General features: G+C 51.0%; 1 protein-coding gene across 5 annotated transcripts in view; it reads right to left on the bottom strand.

Moving 5' to 3' along the window:
* The window catches only part of Dnm3 (dynamin 3), a 448,226-nt gene extending 423,792 nt beyond the window's left edge, over positions 1-24,434 (bottom strand). For all 5 annotated transcript variants that reach the window (XM_042674266.1, XM_042674267.1, XM_042674269.1 and 2 more), the window contains exon 1: positions 24,274-24,434. In XM_042674266.1, the coding sequence (XP_042530200.1) occupies positions 24,274-24,434 (161 nt within the window). The remainder of the gene's footprint in view (positions 1-24,273) is intronic.
* Between the last annotated feature and the right edge of the window lie 1,186 nt (positions 24,435-25,620).

Raw genomic sequence — 25,620 nt, 5'->3', positions numbered from 1 at the left:
GCTACGCCAGGCCTCCAGCCTCTTCTGCGCCAGGTGAGATGGGATCTCAGTTCCTGCCAAGGCGAGTGTCTCTTCCATGATCCACCCCGGGGGGCGGGGGGGGGGCAGCCTCACTCATGAAGTTGGCCTCTTCTGCCCAGATCAGCCTACAACCAGGATCCTCCACACCCCAGCCCCCACAGAGCTAGAATGGCAACTGGGCATCAACATTTGCCCAGCTGTTGGTTGGGAAGGGTCTCATGACCTTTTCTGCTGAAGGACGGCAGTCTCAACCCACCATCCTCCCCCCTCAGGATCCCCAATAGCTAGGATTACAGGCTCAGCTCCCTCTCTCTGTCTTAGTAACACATGAATAATAATTTTGCAGAATGCCTTATAGTTCATATAGGCTTGTTACAAATATGAATGAACTTGTTCTAAACTATTAAAAATACATCGTGTTGCTCTTCATCTGGTCCAAATTGGCCCAAATGAGAAAAGGACACTCAGAAACAGAGGCCGCCTGAGTGGAGACTGCTATCACTTCCAGAGCAGATCATAACTTTCCGCCTTTCTCCTAAAGAACAACAGACTAGGAGAAAAGCAACAGAATTCTGCCCCTAGCCAGCAGAAGTCAGACCGAGAGAGCAGCAAGAGGCTCCCCTCGGGGGTCCTCGCTACTAATACCCTGACTTCACTCTTCCTAGGAAACGCAAGTGTAAACCATTTGAAACCAAGAATAAATCGTCATTTCTTCATACATTATTTTTATGTGAGGTCAAGTATGTTCAGTGAGCTGTGAGAAGCCCAGGGAAATCCAAGGTATAGCCTTCTCTCATAAACTAGTAAAGACAAAGAAATCTAAGAGAAAAAAAAAAGAAGAAAAACTATTCCAAGAAATATTGTGGGGCTGGAAAGGTGGCTCAGTGGCAGAGCGCTTGCCTTGCATGCGTGAGGCCCTGGGTTCGATTCCTCAGCACCACATCAGCACAAAAAGCCAGAGGTGGCGCTGTGGCTCAGGTGGTAGAGCGCTAACCTTGAGCTGAATAGCTGAGGGACAGCGCCCAGGCCCAGAGTTCAGCCCCACAACCAACAAAAAAAAAAAAAAGAAAGAAAGAAAGAAATATTGTACATTTGATCATTCACTGCAAAGTCTGTATAAATATGACTTGAAAATCATTTCAAATTCAAGTTTGTTATAAAATTATGCTGTTCTGAAATCCCATTAAAATTATACTTCCTATTAAAACTGAATTCAAGATCTAAGTCATGCTGGATGCTGGAGGCTCAGGAGGCTGAGATCTGAGGATCACGGTTCAAAGCCAGCCTGGGCAGGAAAGACTATGAGACTCTTATCTCCAGTTATCCACCAGAAAACCAGAAGTGGCGCTGTGGCTCAAAGCGGTACAACACTAGCCTTAAACAAAAGAGCCCTGAGTTCAAGCCTCAGGGCCAACCAAAAACCAAACACACAAAAACTGATCTATGTCATAGGTGAGGAGCTCCATCATTTTCTCTGTCCACTGCAAGGCTTGGTTACTCTCAAATTCTCGTTACTCACCTATCCCAAGTCTTTCCTGATATCAACCAGACAGGAGTCCGGGGACATAGCATGAACCTGCGTGTTGCCTGTGGCTTAGAAATTGTTGGCTTAACTGAAAGAAATGAAGAATTGACTAACTTTTAAACCCACAGGTTCTAATTCCCGGAGAGAACATTTGATACGTGGCTCTGACATTTTACATGTCCCCTTTGGACAAAACAACAATGAAATTCTAACAAAGAAAAGGAAGTTGAGGCATGTACCTTACCTCATCTCCGATAGCGCCAGCGGGCGGGGGTCCTGGGGGTCCTCTGTAACTGTCAGCCACCCTGCAGCCTTGGGAGAGGCCTGTACTCTGAGCCGTCATGCCCCATGCTCATGGTTTCCAGTCTTTTTTGCTCCACATCCTTATCAGGGAAGTTATCTGAGCCACAGTCTACTTTTTTTCTATATAAATGTCAAGGATTTAGGCTGTATTAGTAAAGCTTGAGGGCTGTAATCAAGTAAACTCACAGCGCTGTGCTTTGTTTCATTTGGAACCGTACAAAGAATTGTTCGGCATCTTGGGAAATGTCCCCTGTGGAGTTTGAATCACCAAAATAGCATGCTGGCATCCACGGGCTCCTCTGCTGTGGGCACTGAGTGGTCACGCACTTCCCGTTCCGCTGTGGTCTCCATTTCAGCCCCAATACTGCAGACCAAAGGCCATGGCAAACTTCGGACGTTGACACTAGAGCTCCGTTAGACTCGTCCCTTACCCCACACCCCACCGTCTGACCGCACTATTCCCAGGGAACGCCAAACTTTCTCATGGCTTTCGGTGTTTATTCATGTTTTTCCTCTTCCAGAGACACGGTCTGCCTTTCTCCCTTCCCAACTCTGACCCGTCTCCAGGGCCTACACCTCAAGTGATAATTATTTCCTAAACTCTTCCCAGGTACCACCTTCTAACGTGAATTTCCTCTGACAAATACAGGCTGCTTGGACAACAGACTGTGTTCAGTGTAGCACTGTTATACTTTTATGCTGTTTTCCTGGTAACTTATCTTTTCCCCAGAAGAATGCTATTTGAGGTTAGGGAATACTATAGACCTCATTTTGATATATAATCGATTTTCCCAAGTGTTAGGCATATAATTAGTGCTCAGTATAAAGGTGTTGGCTGAAGATTAACTCTCCACTTTTTAATTAAGTAACTTGGATCAGCCTTTCCCCGAGCCCGGGATGATAGCAGGTGAGGGACAGCTAGGTCCCAGGTGAGCATGGTACTCTCCAGCCATCACACTGCAATGAGAATATAAGCAAAATATTAGTTTGCAATTGGTCTCACCTGAAATCTAGCTCCAGCAATGAGTACTTAATGAGAATACAGTAAGAGCCCATGAAAATAAGTTACCAGGTTGACCTTCAATCAGTAAATATTATACAAAGAGCTATTCATGTGGAAAAGATAGTGCTCCACAGTCTTATAGGGGAAGTTATGTGAGGCAACACTTGTTCAAGGATAGCCGGGCGCCGTGGCGCACGCCTGTCATCCTAGCTACTCAGGAGGCTGAGATCTGAGGATTGTAGTTCAAAGCCAGCCCGGGCAGGAAAGTCCGTGAGAAAACAGGAAGTGGCGCTGTGGCTCAAGTGGTAGAGTGCTCGCCTCAAGCGAAAAAGCTCAGGGTCAGTGTCCAGGCCCCAAGTGCAAGCCCCATGACCAAACGAAAAAGAAAAAAAAAAAATCAAGGATGCAGACAATATTGCCAAACGCCCTGGGAATGCAACCATCATGTAAACTCAAGAGAAAACTGGAGTTTGTTTTGTTTGGAACCTTACAAAGGTTCGTTCAGCATTTTGCAAAAACATTCTTTGTGGAATCTGAGTTGCCAATCTGCGTGCTGGTAACCACCGAGCCTGGGGCCGTCGGCGCTGCGTGGCCACGCATGTCCAGGGGTGGTACTTCCCCAGAACAGAAAACAGATGGCAGATACAGCCGATTTTACAAGGTCCTGAAGCTCAGGCTCTGTCCTCCATGAGCAGGGCTAGCAGCTCCCACCACAGGGGCAAAATATAGCTCTACAACCCCAATGATTAGCGGATGCAAGTGGGTCCCACACGTTAGCTACTCGACAAACGTGACGGCATCCTGCATTTATAAATCAACGTAAAGCCGACCTAGCTCCACCTTTCAACAGGTGAAGGTTAAAGTAGCAGGTACTAAGTTCTTTTCTGTCCTGAGGTGTCCTATGAAAGATGCATTGTCCGTGAGCGTTACTTTTCATTTTCAACTAATTATTGCAAGGTGAAGAGGTGAAATATTTTAGCAACAATATCAGCATCACAACTCAACGAAACGAATGATTGCCAGGCAAGACTTGAACGTGTTCATAATTAAGTAAATGGGAAAAAAAATAAACATCTAGAAAATCTCAGGTCAAGAGTTGTTTCTACATGGATAGGAGTCCAAAAAATATGGTAAATAAAATTAGAGAAGAGAAATTCTGCCGTAAAACCAATACAACTTGACATTAAGTGCACCTTAATTGTACTCTTATAACTACCTGCTTCTCTTCCTGCCAAAGAAGTACCTCTGAACAAACCCACCCATGAGTGAACAGCCTACCCTGGACGTGGGGATGCGGCTGAGATCCAAATGGTGAGCAAGCAGATGAGCGACCGTGCTGTGGGCCTGAGGAGAGGGGCACAGGTGGGAAGGTGAAGGAAGAGCGCTTAGCCTGTGGACCAGGTGCTTTCACACACTTGGACTCAAATGGGAAAGCAACAGCCTGGGCCCTGAAGCACTCACAACGCAATTTTCTCCAGACAACCAGACACTTAATGTTCTGATGCACAGCCTTGGAAAGGCAAAGGCAAGAGCGATTTCCTCTGTGACTGTAGCTAAAGCAATCGTCTGCAGGACGCCACAAGGCATCTTTTGTTCCTTCTCCCATGCAATTGCTCTATCTGTGGACTAGTGAAAATCAAAAATGACGTTTCTCACTAGAGGGAAGCAACTCCTCGCTTGATACAGCAGGCCCAAGCTGTCCAGCAGCTAACTTAGAAAAGCGGCAATTCTCCTTTCTTTCTGCCTGAAAAAAGTGGCCTGTCTCAGTTGTGACATCTCTAACTCAATTATGCATGGCTGCGGAGATGTCATTAAATCGGTGGGTGTGAACGTTTCAAACAGACCTGGCATGAAGCCGTTTCTTGCTCAAAATTTTCCACTCATTCGGGCAATGTGCGCATTGCAGCGTTGAAGCGGAAAACAAGAAAAATCACTTGGCTGGCTACCAAGTGCTTTCGGGTGGCTCAGCGGGCCGGGGCCTGGGCGGGCCACGAGGAAGATGGATGCCCAGCATGCCACTGCTCAGCACCCTGGCCAGGACGGAGGGGCCAGGGCCAGAGCGGACCTCCAAACATGGTCAGCACGAAAATCCTTTCTCAATAAACAGTGCTGCTCCTACCCAAGCAGAAGCGACTCCCCATCCTCCTCCACGGCCGGGGGTTTACAGTGGGTACAGAATGGTGACACCGGAGGGTAAGTCCTACCAGTTAGACTCAATGCAAGAAAGTTTGGAAACCACTCACACTGATTTCATTTCATCATCTTGTCTATATATGCATAAGAGTGGCCTGTGTGCAAGGTGCCCATGGCTCACGCCTATAATCCTAAGTACTCAGGAGGCTGAGATTTGAGGATTGCAGTTCAAAGCCAGCCCAGGTAGGAAAATCCATGAGACTCTTATCTCTAATCAGCCACCAAAAGCTGGAAGTAGAACTGTGGCTCAAGTGGTAATGCACTAACCTTGGGCAAAAATGTTTCGGGACAGCACCCAGGCCCTGAGTTCAAGCCCCAAGGACTCACACACACACAAAACAAGGCGTATGATTTTTAAAAATCTATTGCTAGGGCTGGGAAGGTGGCTCAGTGTAGAGCGCTTGCCTTGCATGCCTGAGGCCCTGGGTTCGATTCCTCAGCACCACATAAGCAAAAAGAAAAAAGCCGGAAGTGGCGCTGTGGCTCAAGTGGTAGAGTGCTAGCCTTGAGCTGAAGAGCTGAGGGACAGCGCCCAGGCCCAGAGTTCAGGCCCCACGACCGGACCCAAAAAAAAAAAAAATCTATTGCTAACGTCAGCACTTTTCCCATAAATATGAAAACAAAATTCTAATTTACAAAAAAATGATGTCATAATCTAGTTGACAGTGATTTTCTTTTTGGTTATGCATAAAATATTGATGTGCAGCTGAAAATTTGGACATCTGCAGTAGACAGAGTATGGTAGGTTATCCTAAATACAGATCTACTGACCAAGGGTATATGACGGAAGCCTGAGGCACACATGGCAAGGCCTGCGTGGTGAGGACGCGGCTGGCAGCCGGACATGTAACTCTGAGGACTATTATTTTAAAACGGACAGTAAAAATGAGGTATGCCTTATTGTGAGTAAATGAAGTTTTATAAAAACAAATCTAAAACATGTGAAAAATTAGTGGAGATGCCAAAAACCTATGCAGAGTGTTTTGGGAGCATCTAGCGTATATAATGAACTTAGAGGAGGAAGCATCTGAAAGGAACGTCTGTGCCCTGCATCTCCCGTGTGATGTTACCTAGTTGTCCACGCATAGTCAAACCATGCACATTTCAAACAAACTACTACATCAACATTCGGTTTCTGTAAAATAAAACTATCATAGTCAGAGCAGGAAATGGTACTGATAAAGAATCACTAGCCATTCCCACCGTGGACTAGCTGTTATCCTATCGAATTTCAAAACCAGGCGCCTCGCACTGGATACAGACTGGCTCAAAGCTGTTCCCGGCTGCCTTTCAGCTCCTGGTCCTCTGGGGTGGCCTGTCCGGAGGACCTGAAGCCCAGACCAGGCCAGGCTCCTCTCTACACGGTCTGTGATACCCAGACCAGGCCAGGCCCCTCTCTACACGGTCTGTGATACCCAGACCAGGCCAGGCCCCTCTCTACACGGTCTGTGATACCCAGACCAGGCCAGGCCCCTCTCTACACGGTCTGTGCAGCTCTTGCTGACGTCCAAGGCTGCAGCCCTGCAGTTATGCACACTGCTCACAAGTTAAAAAAACATGGTCTTTATGAAAGCTTTTAAAATAGGACCTAAAAGTCACCCTTAAAATAAGACCCTAAAGGAAGAACTGAGTGAGTGTCTGACAACGATAGCATCTTGCCATGAGCTCTGGGTCATCTCATTTATACAACGATGGACAGTTCCTGTGAACATTGTAAACATAGTATGCATAAAGACCTAAGGATACACACAATGTGACACATAGAAGCTCATACCAAATAAGCTATACAGAATAATACTGTGCTAGCTTCTGTCACTATTACAAAATACATGAGATCAACACCCTTCGAGGGGGAAAGGTTTGTTGAAATGTTCTGAGCTACCCTCTCACACTCTGTCTGGTGTGAGATTCCAGCCCACCGTCACCTGACCCATTGTGGGCCTCCACTGAGCGACTGTGTCAGGTGTTAGATAGCGCATCAGGGAGAAGCCTCCCTTCAGAGCCAAGAGGGAAAGAAAAGGCAGAGGAGTCGGCGTCCAGGTCCTTTCAAGCCTCTCCTAAGACCCCATTTCTCTCTCTTATTTTTCACAAACCACTCACCTTACAGAGAGATGCTCAGCGTAAGTTAGGAAACTGAAGCAAAACTGAGACACAACCAGCAGCCAAAACTGAAAGTCTGGTGTAGTGCAAGTCCTAAGAACTGTTTACAAGGGTTCAATCCATGTTCGGTTTTTAAGGAGAGAAGCTACTGGAAAACGCCAAGCCCACCACGGCGCCCTCCCATTCCCAACGGGCACCTGCTCCATGTACATAAACTGTGACCTCTGTGCTGCCGTGGCTCCAGCTAATAGCAACGCTCCTTTTCTAAGCCCAGCGCCTCCACTCGACGCAGTCTTCCTTCCACAAGTCCTGTCTGTTCCGTAGACAGCCGCGAGTTTGTCCCCCTGCCTGGCACGCCTCCTCAGCTCCGCCGGGGCCTCCCCCACCCCCAGCCCTGCCCCTCCCTGGCACCGCGCCGCAGGGCTCGCACAGCTGGAGAACGTCATGGAGAACGTGCAGGGAAGATCCAGATACACCGATTTCCCTCTATCCAAAGGTGGCCTTCCATGCACCCCCCATCACCTCCCCCCCCGGGTCTAAACGCAAGAGGAAGAAATGGGGAAGCCGCCTTGAGGGACACATGCCCGTCGTTTGTCCAGCAGCGTGTGCCAACAGCACGCAGCATGCTTGCAAGTCCTGCAACAAAGGCAATCTCCTCTTTCTGTCCCATGCAAATCCAGTGTAAATACTATTGGTACACTGTCACTGCGTGTGGGGACATAATTAAGATAATGCACATGATCTTCCTTCTGCAGTCACGGAAGTAAATGTAGAGAGTCCCACGCGTGCGAGAGCCCTTGGCATTTTGCGCAGGATACAAGCCTCTTTGGGTGATTTTCTCGCAGCTAAACAACAACAAAAACCTCATCGCCTCAATTGTGCTCAGAAGTTTTGCGATGTCCATTTAGTGTACACCTTCCACCTGAGCACTTAGAGGAAGCTCTCTAGACGAGCTGGGATCTACTTCCTCAGATGCAAGCACAGTTAGCCAGGCAAGGGAGACCCTAAGGGGCCTTCCAGGTGGAGGAGAGTCTGCTGCGCCACGGAAGACACAGAAGGGCTTTGCTGTGCCCCCGGGGCCTGGCTAAGGGTGAGATGCTGCAAGCGATGGGAGCAGAGAGGACAGATGGACAGACGGACAAGGGTCCCTAGGGAAGGATACAGTCTGTCTTCACCTAATAAAATTGGCTTTTGGGAGAGTCTACAGTTGTTGACTTCTGAAAGGAACGATTCCACAAATAATTTTTCTCTAATAAATGCACGCTGCGATTTCCTCAGCTATTCTCCGAATACCTCTTCGTCTTTTTTGTTGTTAGTGATCGTGGGGCTTGAACTCGAGGCCTGGGCTCTGTCCCTGAGCTCTTTTGCTCACTCCTAGCGCTCTACCACTGTGCGCCTCAGCTCCATTCTAGTCTTTAGTGGTTCATTGGACACAAAGAGTCTCACAGACTTTCCTGCCCGGGCTGCCTTTGAACCGCGATCCTGCAGATCTCAGCCTCCTGAAAGGCTAGGATGACAGGCAGGGGCCACGGCGGCTGGCCCTTCTCCTCTTCTATTTGTGCCGCGGCTGCTTACGTGGGATGCCCCTCCTCACTCACGCCCACGGTGCCACACGTCCCTTTGGCCTCACGACTGCCTCTCGCATGAGGCCCTCCCCCCACGCACCCTGGATCCCACCCGGATGCACTTCCCCAGTGAGTCCTGCCTCTCCCAGGTCGTCCGTCTTCTCCCCGCAGCAAAGAGCTGCTCTGCCTGCCGTCCCCCATCACAGGCAGGTGCGCCTCTCCAGGAGAGTCTCCCACGGGACGCCCCGTGTGCCACGCCACGCCCGCTCGCTTCTCGCCTCCTGCCACGCCACGCCACCTGCCCTTCTCGCTGGGTCCTAATGCCTTCCTCTACCTTCCAGCTCCTTGGTAGCCATGTTCTTGCTCTCCTGTAAGGGTCTTCCTCCTAGTCTTCTTTTTCCTTCTTCTACATACTCTCCCCCCAAACAATTTAACCTAGTTTAAAGATTTTCTCTCAACTAAAATGCAAACCAGAAATGTTGCCCTTTCTAAGTGCACCAGCCAGTGGTTTTAGTGTATTCGTGGTGATCTACGACCATCAGCACTACCTAATTCAACACTATTTTCACCACTCGCATACAAGGCCCCCGCTGCCTGCGGCTCGGCCTCTTCTAGTATTGCACATAATCACAACCTCTCAAGATACAGCGTTTAGATCTGACTTCTTTCGCTCGGTGTGGTGCTTTCAAGGTTCATCTATATTGTAGCACTTATCAATACGTTTATAACTGAATGCCTCAATTCATCTCCTCAGCTAAACCCTCCTCCGCGCCCAGACCTCTGAGAACTTACAGTTCATTCCCACACCTACATCCACACTCAGTGTCCAGCTCCCAACCTTTTCCTCATTCTTTCCTCTTTTAGGAAAAGGTAATAACTGACATCCGGCCACACGGTAGGAAGCTGAGCATTCTATTTCATTCTCCCTCTCTAATCTGCTGCAAATGGCGATGGTTCTACTTCCAAAATGCATACAGAGACGGGCGCCCGTGGCTCACGCCTGTAATCCTAGCTACTCAGGAAGCTGAGATCTGAGGATCACAGTTCAAAGCCAGCCCAAAGCTAGCCTGGGCAGGAAAGTTCCTGAGACTCTTATCTCCAATAAGCAGCTAGAAAACCTGGAATGGTGCTGTGGCTCAAACGGTAGAGAGCTTGCCTTGAGCTGAAGACCACAGCGACAGTGACCAAGGCCAGAGGTCAAGCCCTATGACCGACAAAAAAAAAAAAATGCATACAGGCTTTGTATTTCTGTTTCCACTGTCACCTCCTCCATGAAGATACAGTGGCAGCCACCTAAACAACTGTAAACCAAAGGATCCCTAACCCAACTCTCTGCTACTGCACTGCCTGCCCAACCCATTATCCTAACAGCATCTAGTGTTGTGCAGGAAAGCGGGAAGAGAACGTTAGCCACCTTCGTGATTCACTTATTTGCTGTCCTGGGATTCAAACTCATGCTAAGGAAGTGCTCGACCACTTGAGCCTCCCCCTCTAGACACTTAAATAAGTGTAAATGTTTTAGTAGCCACTTGAGAAAGAATGGCAAAGGAAACAAGCACACTACATTTCACAATACCTGTTATTCAACCCAACTTCTTCAAAATAATATTTCAATTCATATAAAAATAATAACAGTTCATGTATTTTTTTCAGAGAAAAATCTTTGAAAATTGGTGAGCTCTAAATGCAGAGTATGTCTCACGTTGGATACTCAATTTTCATCAAGATGCCTGATTCATATTTAACCATCATAAAGTTTATATAAAGTAGCTTCGTGCACTTCAGTTTTCCGGGAGTCAAACCCAATGTGCTTTTTCAAGTAGGCTTAAAACTGTATAAAGTTGCAGATTCAGCTGTATGGAAACACTGGCTACAATGGCTGCCTGAGGTCGAAAAAACACTGACCTACAGTGATCTATCTATCCAAGATGTAAAGCAGATTATGTCACCGCCCTGATTAAAATCCTCTCTTCCCCTGCTTGCTGTAGCCCTCTGGATAAACTCCTTACCTATTTCTGGCAGCCACAAAGCCTACCCACAACCCCTTTCCTCTCCCTTTCCTAGCCACACAGCTTCTTTGCCTCCAGGCTCCAGTGCCAGGGACTTACCTTAGGTTCTACCGATAAACCTAGCTCTGGGACATCAGTCCTTAGATCTCAGCCTCCTAATTAGCGAGGATTACAGGCGTAAGATGCTAGCGCACCCGTAGGTGAAGGTTCTTGAGAAGGACACGCATGAAAGGTGTGCTTTGGACAGATTGAGGGGAGCAGTCAGACTGGCAAGGCAGGTAAATGGGAGGGGGGGGGCGCCGCTGTCCAAGGGTATGTCCAGCCGACATTACAATAGTCGATCTGAGAGTAAAGAACAAAAGGGGGCTGAGAATTTTTTAAAATGGCAGTATGAATATTTGGGAGGAAGACTTTTAAAATGGAGAAAATGATTACATCATATTTAACTTACGTCATATACAATACATATCATATATATGTGTGTGTGTGTGTGTATAAAGTTTTTAGTTTGGCAACTAAAACAAATGAGACTGTTAGGAAAAGATTTCAAAACTTTTTTTACCAAAGAATACAGTTTATCGCTAACACCAACGGACATACTCATACCCTACGTCCCTGAGTACCTTGCGGAATGAGCCATCCCACACGCAATGCCCTTTTCTCTACGCGCACACTTGATCTCCGTAGCTAGCCGCTGAAAGCTCCTATGAGCAGACCCAGGGAGGTCTTCGCAGTGCTGTACAGCTTCCACTCTCACCTATCCCTAGAGACGTGCTCCAAACAACACACATTTTGCTGGAGTTGGTGGTTCACATGTGAAATCCTAGCTACTCAGTGGCTGAGATCTGAGGATCATGGCGGGAAGCCAGGTTGGGACAGGAAGGTCTGTGAGAGCATTATCTCTAATTAACCATCAAAAAGCCAGAAGTGGGGCTGGGGCTCCAAGGGTAGAGCACTAACCTCGAGCAAACAAGCTCACAGACAGTGCCCAGGCCCTGAGTTCAAGCCTCAGGCTTGGCACACATGCATGCACACACACACACACACACACACACCATAAGATTTTAAAACCATGTTCCTCTCTGGCACTTATCAAGTGGAACCATAGGTTTCAAGCTGAAAAGAATCCAAGTCCTTTTCCTCAACTCTCTCCCAACTATACGACATCTAGCTGCTGGCCGGCCACAAGTCCCCGGTCCCCGGTCTCTATCCTCAAGCTGGATGCTCACGCCTTCTCCGACAACACATTTGGACTGTTCAAGTCACCTTTATGTCACATTTAAATTTATCTGACGGGTAACTTGTACATTAACCTAATTCTGAGTTTTGGAGACATGTAGACTCACTCTGAGCCCGTTCCAGCAGACAGCTCCTCAGATACCTGGAGATGAGTGGCATCCTGACACAACTCCCGGGCTTCTCACAGACGCGCCTCCTAAGAACGGACGGCCTCTTTGCCCTCACAATGACAGCAGCGTGAAGAGCCATTTTTACTGAGTCATTGGGTTCTTTGAGGGAGAAGCTGGGTCCTTAGAGCTTCGCATAGTTCCAAGCATACACTGTTCTTTGTAAAGGACTCCATCAGCAAACGAGCTCATCTGCTAATGCAGTTTTCAAGCATGACCTTTCCCAACTGGCACTATCATCTCCCAACAAACAAGCTTAGGAAGCTCGCTTTGCCCTCAGAAATCAAATGAATTTCAGATAATGAAAATAGAAGCCCAGAAGCAATATTTGGCAGGCATGCACATTAATGAAACATCTTGAAAAAGGCAATTTTTACTGCAGACACATTTGAGATGTTTGAATTTTTATGGCATCTACATATTACTTTTCCATTAAAAGACAGTTAATTCAACAAAATACAAATAAAATTATGTTTCCACTGATCCTAGTTGAATAGAAGAGTGTAATATGAATTGCCCTGGCTGTCACAGAAAGATATGTCCAACTATCCAAATGTAGAACCATGAATTGGTCCAGAGCAGCCCTCATTTCAATAACTTATAGTAAGAAATAGATTTATGTTGTAGCTTAGAATGTACATAGACATGTACAAGACTGTGCAAGGCGTGTCACAGCTATGCGAGACATGATCTGACACTTTACCAAATACGCTGGCGTGAGGGCACGCTGAGAGGTCGTGAGAGGTCACAGCCCCCAGTGTGAAGACCACTGGTAACAGTTACTTCTGCCCTGCGGCTGTTCAAAGCCGACTCACAGCTGGGGATGGCTCGTCTCAGCCTGGGGTCATCTTGTGCAGTCACAAGGCGGCTGCCGCCTGGCAGCATCTCAGGGACATGATGAGATTGCAGCCCCTGACCCCTTTAGCCCCTGCAACAGGCAGGCCAGCCACACAGTCAGATTCTGGGGCAGCCAAATAGGGGCCGGGCCTGCAGAGCGCTCTGAAGCCACAGGCAGCCGGGAAAGACCCGGCCCAGATGGCGGGGACTGGGCAAACCCCGCTCTGCTCCTCCATCCACCTCCCTCACCTGAGGTCTCCCTCCCCAGGGTAAACCAAACCTCCGCTCACCTGGGGTCTCCCTCCCCAGGGTAAACCAAACCACCACCAACACACCCCCTTGCTCCTAACTCTAGCAGCAGGTAGACTCCCTTTTTCTTCTTCTTCCCATTACCTTGCCATAGACACTCAAGGGAGCCAGGGCCTCTCCCTCCCGCCCCCCCCCCCCCCCCCCCCCCCCCCCCCGCTCCTCAAGAAGAGACTCCAGACCTCCCGCCACTCCCCTTTCTTCAGACAGACACCATCCAGGAGGAAGTGGAAATTCAAAGTACATACTTCATAGCCAGTAGGCGCCTCCCAGTAGTACTTGGCAGGGCTTCTTATTTATTTTTTTGAAGATTAAGTAAAGCAGACTAGTCAAGTTTCTTAAGTTGGACCCCTAAGACTGCATTTTCCAGAGAGCTGCATCCACCCACATCCTACAGGAGGAAGCCGAACGCTCACCACAGCGTGGCTGCGGCTCAGCCGGTGTGGAGCAGGGGTCTGAGTGCAAACACTCTGCAGGGCTCTGCTCTGCCCTCTTTTACTACAGGACAAGAACAGGCTTCAGCTTCATCAGCCAAAAACCCTGGGCTCACAGCACATGGAAGGCTCGAGACCTCCTGGAGAGAAAACGCACCACACTGTCCTCCACAAAGCTTCTAGGACAGAGCACAGAGGTAACAGCACTCCAGCGACAGCCAGCCCACTGGTCCGGAGCCAAATCTGATGGCCAGCAAAGCAGGATTATCCGGAAGGTAGGCCGGGAACCAGCCTTCCGTGGCAAATAGCACGAAGGGGCATTATTTCAACATCCATTATTAAAGTTTTGGTTCTTCTTTCCTGGGCTGAAAAAAACCCTTTGACCAGCTGTCTCCTGACCCTGCAGGGTCCCCAACTGACGACGCCCTCCTGCGCCCAAGCCTTTGGCTGCTGCACCCCCCCCCCCCCCGCCTGCAATTCCTCTAACATTGCTACAAGGGTGGGAGACGTGCTAACTTCACAAGATCCGTCCCTTCCCTTCCCTAAGACGTCAGCCAGACGCACTCCACTGCGCTCTGTGAGCCCAAGTCTGTTATGCTCGTTAGCTGGGCAGCCTGTGACTCTTGGGGTGTTGCTGGTTTCCATTGTGATACATCTCATTTATAAGTTAAAATTGACAGGCATTGTTTTACTATCCTGTCAGGGATTCGGTTAAGGACTCATGAATTAAGGCAAGAAACCACGTTGTGGAACTCTTGGATGTGACGGGTCATACAAACTAGATGCCGGGCATGCATTTGAAGAAAAAGTTACCCGTGATCGTGCTAAGTGTGGGCACGGCCTTCGTCACCGAGGAAGACACACTCCACGCCAGCCACAGCAGAAGTCGGCCTTGGCGTTGGGGTTTTCCTTTGCCTGGGCTGAGGTTTGAACTCAGTCCCCCGCATTTGTGCCTCTGGCGAGCTTGACCCTGTGCCGGGCCTTGGGTCTAGAAGCCGGTGTCTGCTCTCCTGTGCATTCAACGGGACATCAGCCTGCTGAGAACCGCCATTCCCTCTTCAGATGAGGCTGCCACAGGTCAGTGGAGCCAGCTCTTTATGACGCCACGCCACCAGCAAGAGTCAGAGTGGCCCCTCAGCCCTGAGCAGAGGAGCGCTCCAGCCAGCGCCACACCACGCTGACCCCCTGCCAGTATTTGCTCTGAGGGGAGTTTAAGGAAACAAACGCTGGAGACAAATTGAATTGACCACTCTTTTATCTACTTAAATGCATTCATCTCCTCAATTCCACAACACAGACTCGATAGGCAATGAGTTTGGTCAGAAGCTGTACCTGTTCCAGCACCGTCAGATATGCTACTCAGGATTAGGTAATGACCTTGAAACACTGGGAAATGCAAGTGACAAACTGTCCACAGCAGCACCCAGCCCCCACCCCCCACTGCAGCTGGAGAACTAAGTTGAGCAGTGACACTGGAGCAAAGCCAGAGCCAAAGCAATCCTGGGCTTCCGAAGGTCCGGGTGGAATACACCCTCTCCTCCCTCCACTCCTGAGATAATTTCCATGATCAAAACAGACTTTCACTGGAGGAATGTAAATCCTTAAGAGAGAGCAAGACTATCACCAGGCAAAGTGAAGGCTGTGGAGTTGGTACACTGATACATTTCTGTTTAAATAGTGATATTTGCACTCATGAGATCTTCTTGACACACAATTTTGTGGAAACGTCTCCATTACAGCAAGGCCGAGCCCTGGCCATCACAACACAACTTCCTAGGTACTGCTCAGCTAGTAAATCATAAACTCACACTTTTTGAGACTGCACCTCTCTAGGTCGCCAAGACTGGCTTCCAACTCACACTGTTTGCTAGCACCAAACTGTGTTCCTCCTACCTCAGCCTCCCAAGCGCTGGGATTGCAGGTGCGTGTCACCAGAGCTGCCTAGAATTCACGCGTTAGCCATACACTTGGGCTAAGTCCGAAATCAAGATTCTGTTCAACGATGCTGAGGACTGGGAAGAGGAGGAGGCAGAGTGAGGAGTGGGCGGCTGACTCCAGGCTCCAAATCCTGAACCCCAAGTTCCACATTATCTAGCTGTGAGGGATTCTGACCTTGGACAGATCTCTTGCGTTCTCCTTCTGTGTACCCTGATGGGCTCCAGGAAGTTAGTGACAGTTCAGCCACGGGCAAGTTTCTTTCAGTGACCAAGTGAAATGCCACTTACGCTTCTGAAGAAGAAAACCCAAGCTGTCTACAATCTCCCCCACCAACCACACCCATGCACACCTCATGAACGGGGTACTCACAGGGTTAATTTACCAAAAACTGCTCTTCATTTATGCAATGCACATCATTTGGAAATTTTTCAGGTTTGCCTATTAAATATTTTCCCTGATTTTTTTTTGGGGGGGTGGAATATGCATACTAGTCTAGGACTTAAAGTCAGGGTCTTGAGGTCCTGCTTGGCTTTTTCCACTAACGGCTAGAACGCTACCACTTGAACCACACCTCCACATCTGACTTTTTGGTGGTTAATTGAAGATAACAATCGCTCAGATTTGTTTGCCTGGGCCAGGGTCAGCCTCCTGAGGAGCTGGGATTACAGGCGTGAGCTACTGGTGACCAGCTCCCAGAGAGTTTTTTTGTCTTCAGTGTATTCCACAACTTCAACTCTATGCCTTGCTCCAAAGGCAGCGCAGTGCCGTTGAGCCCCACCCCGGCCCCACATTTATGCTTTAATCTCCCAGTGCCTTGGCCTGCTCGCTACTCTTCTCTAGGCCCTATCCAAATAGTACAGTATCTCTGTGACAAGTGACAGGCCAAGTTCAAGGCCTTGTTGTTAAGTCAGACACAGAGACAGACCCCCCTCCCTGCTCCAACACCGAGACTTCAGTACATGCAGCCTTGAGCTAGAACGATACTGGCTGCCAAGTGGCAAGAACTCATACACGCTCTGCTTCCCACTTATATCCCAGTTCAATTTCAGAACTGGAGTTTGAAATTAATTGGCTCCAAGTTTTATCCCATTTAATTTGCACTGTGTTCAAAGGTCCTTGTTTCACAATTTGTTTAAAAGTTTATCCTGACCATTCTCTTTACATACCCATATCAGCTTCTAGGTGTTTCAATGTCTTGTATATTTTTACCCGAAATGCTAATAATTCAGGAAATGCACGCTCATTTACATTGCCAGCTCATCTGACCCTGGCGTTCCAGTAGGAGCCATCAGAATGCAAGGCCAGAGCTAAGCTTGGTCACTCACTAGCCATGCAATCCTGGACAAGTAATTTGCCTCTCTGAGTTCCCTCCTCTGTTGGTATGCAGATGTTAAAGAACAGGTCAGGATAGGAAGGGATGGGAAGGGAAACAAAGCAGGAGGCTGCAGTGCTTGATAAGAAATGTGCTCATTATCTTACCCATGTCATTGTAACCCCTCTGTACAGTATTTTCACAATAAAAATATATAAAAAAAAAAAAGAACAGGTCAGGAATAGAAGAGCTGGATATACCTGTTACCAGTAAAGGTTAAACAAATGTGTGTGTGTGTGTGTGTGTGTGTGTATAAGGGATCATGGTTCAAGGCCAGCCTAAGCAAAAAGACCCCATCTCAGCAAACAAGGAAGACATGCACCTGTAATTCTAGCTAAGTGAGAGGCACAGGTGGAGGATTGGAGTCTGATGTCCATCTTGTGGGGGCAGGGGAAGCACCAAACTGTGTGAAAAATAACTAAAGGAAGAAAAGAAACAGTGAGGTAAAACTTGCCTAGTGAGCCTGTGGCCCTGCGTTCAGATCCCAGCACTGCACATAAACAAGTAAATACAGCTGTGCGGGGAGAGGGAGAAAGAAGACCACACTGCTCTGTACCAGGCAGTGGCTGTCAGCTCTGGTAGGAGGGGGCAGTCTTCTTAAAACTGCGCATGACAGTCTATGAAACCTCCTCAGGTAACTCTACTTATCAGCCTTGCAAATGTGTTGCGATGGTCTGGGTGTGTCCTGGGGTGACCCTGTGAGGAGAGACCGCCGTGGGGGAGCTGGAGCGGGAGGCGACAAAGGCCACTGGGCGCTCTTCTCAGGGGAAGGGGACATGAGTGGGCTGCGAGCGCAGAGCAGGACCGGCCCCCTCCTCCCTCCACCTCCCTGTCCCGTGGTGAACCGGGTCCCCCAGGCACACGTTCCCGGCACAAGGCCATCCGCATGAGGCGCAGCAGAAACACAACGTGCTGTCTGAATGCTCTGCCGCTAAAACATGAATGGAAGAAACCTCTTTTCTTTATAAAATTCCCAGCTAAGACATACACGAGATTTAGGCTCTGCCCACAGAACAGCCAGTACCATGTTCTCCAACATAAATACTCAATGTTCCAGGCCTGGGGCTCTGGAGGACTATCTGCCTGACTTCGTTCTTTTTTGAGAGGACTAGTCAGTACTGTGGTTTGAACTCAGGGCTTCAAGCTTGCTAGGAAGGTGATCCACGGCTTGGACCTGGTATCCAGCCCTTTTAGTTCTGATCATTTTAGAGACAGGATCTCACTTTGTTCCCCGGCCAGCTGGACAAAGGTTCTACTTACACTTTCTACCACAGCATAGGCCACAGCACACAACTTGTGCAGCTGAGGTGGATCGCATGGACTTTTTGCCCAGACTGGTCTCAAACTGCAATCCTCCCAGTTTCTGCCTTCCAAGTAGCTAGTTGTACAGGCATGAGCCACTGATGCCCAGCTCCAACTTCATCCTTAGAAAGTCAAGTGCACTGTTGGAATCTGCCAGTCACAAGTCAATTCCAAAACAGGTATTTTACCCAGCCATGTTCCCCTAGATGCTTCTCAAACATTAACAACAAAGTTACTGTGATAATTAAATCCTACCAACTGCAAATTTATGATAACCTAAAAATACATTATATAAAGCTGATTCAGCAAAAATGTCTTGTGATTTCAAATTATAACAAACTAACCCTTTGATGAAGAATAGTTCATTTTGATTTTTATTGAACTGATCCTCAGGGATCTCAGAACCAGGGTTTTAATAGTTCCCACATATTGCCAGCACCATTCATTTAACAACTATAATCTTGGAATCATTTCTTTTCTTTTTTTTTTTTTTTGGGTCCGGTGGTGGGGCCTGAACTCTGGGCCTGGGCGCTGTCCCTCAGCTCTTCAGCTCAAGGCTAGCACTCTACCACTTGAGCCACAGTGCCCCTTCGGGCTTTTTTCTTTTTGCTTATGTGGTGCTGAGGAATCGAACCCAGGGCCTCAGGCATGCAAGGCAAGCGCTGTACCACTGAGCCACCTTCCCAGCCCTGGAACCATTTCTTGAAGGGAAAAAAACCCAGATGATTTCATATTTTAACAAAACCCTTTCATTTAATACAACATATCCTTAAATTAGTCAATTTTATTTGTTTCTGTATTTGAGTATTTCTGTGCCTGCTCTCATTTGCAATCAGAGGAGGTTTCCCTACTCAGTCTACATTCTTACAATCAGGCAAAGAATTTAAGAATGGCATCTAAGCTATATAAGTGATTTTTAGAGTTTTTAAATTATCTGGTCATGTCCAATCACAGTATCAAATGCCAACATTAGCATCAATAATCAACATCTTCATCACCTTCACAAGTAAATGAAACAATGTTTGAACAATCCCACATTGCAATAAACTCTCATCAGGGTAGCTGCTGTTTAGAAATCTTCCATTTGGTTTCTATTAACCACATAACCTTTTCTCGTGCAGAACTGGAACTCCATTTACCACTCAGGCTAGAATACAATGATGTGGAGTCTTCTGGCTACATAATCAGCATTGAAGAACTAATGTTTCTAACAAGTATACCATTAAAAATCGTTTGTGCATTAGCAACTCATGCAGTTTTCACTTAGCACTTCTATAAACCGGTTATACGCATTCCAAACACATATTTAAATAAAAAGCCCAATTACATTTTAGAAGGCTCTTCAGGAACGTCATATATAGCAAAAAAAAATGTTTATCTTTTACCTAATCCTATACCCAAGGAGTTGCCTCAAAACCCCTGCAAATGAGCAAGGCAGGGCACACACCAGGACGAGTGGAGCTATTAACTCAGCCTCTGTCTGTATACGCAGCATGCCCACAGGACACAGAAGAAGCCATTGAAAGCATTTACCAGAGAAATAACCTTCAAAGTGCTGACACAAATAGTAGAGAGGTGTTGAGAGTATGGATTAGAGAGTTTGAACACTTCTGGTCACTGCTTTGAATTAAGCATGTGAGAGTCTTAAACTTGCCACATTCTAATTTACTAATAGTTCTTCTCTTTGAGGTTTCTCCAGCTGAACCAATGGGCACAGTGAGTAAGCCTGTAATCCCAGCTACGGGAAGCACAGCGGCCGTGTGCAGCCGCGCATGCCTCTTGCCCCCTGCCTCCCAGCACAAGGGACACACGCAGGAGGATGGTAGCAAGACTCTTCCCTCCAAGATGGCCAAGGCAAGCGAGGGCCTCGCAGTGTGGTAACAGTGTTAGAGCACCAGCCTGGCAAGCACAAATCCACGTTCCAGCCTCAGTGCCACAAAAAGAAGGGAAAACAAAAGCAGCTTACAATATTCAATACAAACCGTCAGACTCAAGCCAACCAGCGAATACTCCAAGCATGGTCTCAGTATCTACTCGAGCCCTGAAGCCGCTCCTCTGTGCCAGCACATACTTCAGCCTGAACAACCCAGGGTCCTCAGGCTACACACACTGATAAACACATCACTTCAGCAAGGGAATCACAAACAAGCAGTTCGTGCGTGACTCAAAAATGGGTTTCTCGGGTGTTAGTCGCTCACGCCTGTAGCCTTAGCCGCTCAGGAGACTGAGATCTGAGGACTGAGGTTCAAAGCCAACATAGGCAGAAAAGTCTTACCTCCAATTAATCACTAAAAAGCTGGAAATGGAGCTGTGGCTCAGTTGGAAGAGCTCTATCTTTGAGCACAAAAGTTCAGGTATAGCTCCCAGTTCAAACCCAAAGAGTAGCATGCATGTGTACATACACATACTCACACACACATACACACACACACACACACACACACCATTGGTTTAAACAACTATAGTAAAATGAATTAAACACGTTAAATTCACTCAGTGGTGTCAAAAAAATCAATGAAGTAAACTGAGGGGGAAAGATGTGGTTAATCCACCAAATGAGGATTCTTCAGCATAAAAGAAACAAACAAAATACAAAAAAAATTACTTGGAAGAGAACATGCCAAACTCATGAACAAACAGTTTTTCACAAGCCATGTCTCTGGGTTTATGACTAAATTCATGAATCACACACTTGGTCAGGTCTTAAACAAAAACAGCTACATATAAAAGAAAAGGCCATTATTGATTACATAATTCCCAGACAAGAAAACACTATAAAGGGTTATAACTGGAATAAGAATAATGCTTCCTCTGATAAGGTTGAATTTGTCACCACAAATAGTGAACTTCACTTCCCCCAAGGTTGGGTTATAATTAAGACATGAAACTCCTCTGTAATTCAATAAACCAGAGTCTTTTTCATTCCAATTTTCTTCTAAATATATAAACTCTTCTAAATATATAGACCCTGATATGAAGATGCCACTTCTATAGATAATAAAGACTTTAGTATTTGTTGAGTATTTCCCCTCTGTATTTATTCTCTATTATTCAAATAGTAATTGATCATTGTTAAGAATTTTTAAAAGCACATTTCTCGTGCATTCTGATAAATGCTTTGGTTTTGATATTCATAATGCTTATTTTTCATTCCTTTATGAAAAATGTTCAAGCTTGACTATCTTACTCTTCTATATCTTTTTTTAACAAAATTCTCATTCTCATTACAAAATAAGATAAGGCAATCGGTGAGCAAAGGGACATGTGCCAATTTTATTATAAGGATTACTAGAATTTGCAAACTTGGCAAGAATTGAGATGGCCGCTGTGCCCTTAAAGTATAGACTCGTCCAAGTAAATGAAAGAAAAATGCATAAAAAGATGGCAATTGCACCTGGGAAACAAGTGCAAATCTTTGTCTAATATCCAGATGTAGCTACAAGACTCCAGCTGCTCAGGCCAGGAGACCAAGATGACCAAGGCAAAATATTTATCACCCCTTTCTCATCTATTCAGTGAATCACAAAAATGAAGCAGCCAGGCTCACTGCAGAGGACAGGCCCCATCTCATTTACGATTCGTCACCGTGTTCCTTGTCTTTCTCCTTCCCTCCAGGGGAGAACAGAAATGAAGAGCATCCTCTGAGAGACAGAGACAGGTGAGCGTCCTCTGAGAGACCAGAACGAGTGTCCAGCAGCACCACCATCGCCAGGCGTGTGCAAGATCCAGCTCGCCTTTCATACACGCTGCTAGGCACTGAGGAGACAGACAGAGACACAGAGGGACACACAAAGAGAGACAGAGAGAGACAGACAGAGAGACAGAGACAGAGGCAGACAAACAGAGACAGACAGACAGACAGGCAGAGACAGCCAGAAACAGAGACAGAGACAGAGAGACAGACAGAGACAAAGGCAGACAAGACAGGCAGGCAGGCAGCGGCAGAGGCCGGGCAGAGGCTGGACCGAGGGACACCGCAGGGAGCGGCGCTGCGAGCAGGCGCTAGGGCGGTAAAGGACTCCTAGCAGAGCGCGTCCCCCCAACCCCGCCCCGCGCGGTGTGGTGCTCGTGTGCGGCGCTGAGTGTGCGGTTGGATTCGGTGTGTGGCCTGAGGCCCGATCCCTCCACCCCCACCAGGGAAGGGCGGGGCTGCGGGAGGCCTGCAGACTTCCAGAAAGATCCCTGTTGGGCAGGGAGAGGTGCAGGCGCGACCCGGCCTTGCCCACACCCGTCCACGCCCCGCCCGGGGGCGCACGGCAGGCACACGCCAGCACATGCGCGCATGGGCGCACGGGCGCACGGACGCAGGGGCACACGCGGGCACACGGGCGCACGGGCACACGGGCGCACGCGGGCACACGGGCACACGGGCACACGCGGGCACACGCGGGCACACGGGCACACGGGCACACGCGGGCACACGCGGGCACACGGGCACACGCGGGCAGACGGGCGTACGGGCGCGCGGGCACACGGGCACACGCGGGCACACGGGCACACGCGGGCACACGGGCACACGCGGGCACACGGTCGCACAGGCGCGCGGGCACACGGGCACACGCGGGCACACAGGCACACGGGCGCACGGGCACACGCGGGCACACGCGGGCACACGCGGGCACACAGGCACACGGGCGCACGGGCACACGCGGGCACACGGGCACACGGGCGTACGGGCGCACGGGCACACGCGGGCACGCGGGCGCGCGGGCACACAGGCACACGGGCGCACGGGCGCACGGGCACACGGGAGCACGTGCGCACGGGCACACGCGGGCACACGGGCGCACGGGCGCACGGGCACACGCAAGCACACGCGGCCCCTCCTCCACAGGCGTCCCTCCCTCCCCACACTCGCCTCCCCAATAGGGAGGGGATGGAGGTGAGGGGGACGGGGGCGGGGCTCAGCCTTGCGGAGGTGAGCTGAGAGGGTGGAGGACGCGGAGATCAGGCGGGTGCGGATGGGAAGGGGCGCTGCGCACCCCGGGGCCGGCGGGGGAGGGAGGAGGGCGGTCAGCGGATCCCAGGGCGGGGGGGGGCGGTCAGCGGATCCCGGGGCGGGGGGGGGGAGGTCAGCGGATCCTGGGGCGGGGGGGGCGGTCAGCGGATCCCAGGGCGGGGGGGGCGGTCAGCGGATCCCAGGGCGGGGGGGGGCGGTCAGCGGATCCCGGGGCGGGGGGGGGGAGGTCAGCGGATCCTGGGGCGGGGGGGGGCGGTCAGCGGATCCCGGGGCGGGGGGGGGGGAGGTCAGCGGATCCCGGGGCGGGGGGGGGCGGTCAGCGGATCCCGGGGCGGGGGGGGGCGGTCAGCGGATCCCAGGGCTGGGGGGGCGGTCAGCGGATCCCGGGGCGGGGAGGGGGGGAGGTCAGCGGATCCCGGGGCGGGGGGGGGGCGGTCAGCGGATCCCAGGGCGGGGGGGGGCGGTCAGCGGATCCCAGGGCTGGGGGGGCGGTCAGCGGATCCCGGGGCGGGGGGGGGGGCGGTCAGCGGATCCCGGGGCGGGGGGGGAGGAGGTCAGCGGATCCCGGGGCGGGGGGGGCGGTCAGCGGATCCCGGGGCGGGGGGGGGCGGTCAGCGGATCCCGGGGCGGGGAGGGGGGGAGGTCAGCGGATCCCGGGGCGGGGGGGGGGCGGTCAGCGGATCCCAGGGCTGGGGGGGCGGTCAGCGGATCCCGGGGCGGCGGGGGGCGGTCAGCGGATCCCGGGGCGGGGGGGGGGCGGTCAGCGGATCCCGGGGCGGGGGGGGGGGCGGTCAGCGGATCCCGGGGTGGGGCGGTCAGCGGATCCCGGGGCGGACCCCTCACCCCCCCCCCAGACGCCCCGCCGGAGGGCGGGGAGGAAACGGCTTTGTATGGCAGGATGAAAGGGGGGGCAGCGGACCGGGCGCCCAGCGGCCGAGACCCGCCCGCCCCGCCCCTCCCGCCAACGGCCGCCCCCGCCGCGCCCCGCCCCGCGCTCACCTGCCCACGAAGTTCTCGAGCACCGAGCTCTTGCCGGCGCTCTGGCCGCCCACCACGGCGATCTGCGGCAGCTCCAGCAGGCAGCTCTGCCCCAGCGCCGAGAAGGCGTCCTGCAGGCGGTTCACCAGCGGGATCAGCTCCTCCATCTCCCGGTTCCCCATCTCCGCACAGGCCCGCCGCCCCGAGCCCCGCCCGGGCCGCGCCCCTGAGCCCGGCTGCGGGCCGCGCCGCCTGCCCGCACCGAGGTCGCCGCTGCTGCGCGGGGCTCGGACCCGCACAGTCCGGAGAGGTCCCGCCGCCGGGCCGCCGGGCTGACAGCTAACGGCCCGCAGCGCGCCTGCGCTCCGAGGTGGCCCCGCCCCCGGCCCCGCCCTCAGAGGTGGCCACGCCTCCGATCCGCCCCCGGCGGAGGCCCCGCCCCCGACGGCGGCCCCGCCCCGGCGTTCCCGCTCCGCCGTCCCAGCCCTGCGCGCGCACTGCCTCCCCGCTGCGACCCCGCGCTGCCGCCACCGCACGGCAGGGACGGGCCTCCAGCAGTGGCCGGGGTCCCGCCCGCCGCGACAAAGCCGGGTAGAAAGCTTCCAACGGCGGCAGGTGCAAACCCCCACCCCCCCGTGCGCTGCCAAAGCCCCCCAGTGCCCCAGGACCCTCACCAAAGCCCCCCAGTACCCCAGGACCTTCACCAAAGCCCCCCAGTGCCCCAGGACCCTCACCAAAGCCCCCCAGTACCCCAGGACCTTCACCAAAGCCCCCCAGTGCCCCAGGACCTTCACCAAAGCCCCCCCAGTGCCCCAGGACCCTCCCCAAAGCCCCCCAGTGCCCCAGGACCCTCCCCAAAGCCCCCCAGTGCCCCAGGACCTTCCCCAAAGCCCCCCAGTGCCCCAGGACCCTCACCAAAGCTCCCCAGTGCCCCAGGACCCTCACCAAAGCCCCCCAGTGCCCCAGGACCCTCACCAAAGTGCTCTTACCCTTCTCCACGACAGACCCCAACGGGGTTCCCGCCTGAGGAGGGGCACAGCCCACCCAGGTAGGCTCTCACTACCAGTCTTCTGACTCCTCCCGCCCCCCACCAGCTGCCACATTTAGTCTGACCTTTGACCTGCCCTCTGCCATCCACCCTGTCTCCTGAAGAGGATGAGATGGACGGGCCTCTCGCCAGGTCCTCCCCACCCTCTGTCCAGGGATAGGGAAATCAATGTCCTCCAGCTTCCTTAGAGCCTCTTTCCTCCACTTTCCGAATGTTACTGCCTCTCACCACTTGGTATATACACTGCAATATGCACCTGTGGTTGCTTCCATCTACCCCAAGACTTTCCTGTGCTATAACTCAACGTAAGTCCAGAGGAA

This window comes from Dipodomys spectabilis, unplaced genomic scaffold, assembly GCF_019054845.1.
Source record: "Dipodomys spectabilis isolate Male_0828 unplaced genomic scaffold, ASM1905484v1 ptg000019l, whole genome shotgun sequence".
NCBI lineage: Eukaryota > Metazoa > Chordata > Mammalia > Rodentia > Heteromyidae > Dipodomys > Dipodomys spectabilis.
The sequence above is the reverse complement of the archived record's forward strand: the minus strand, read 5'-3'. Positions and strand labels throughout refer to the sequence as shown.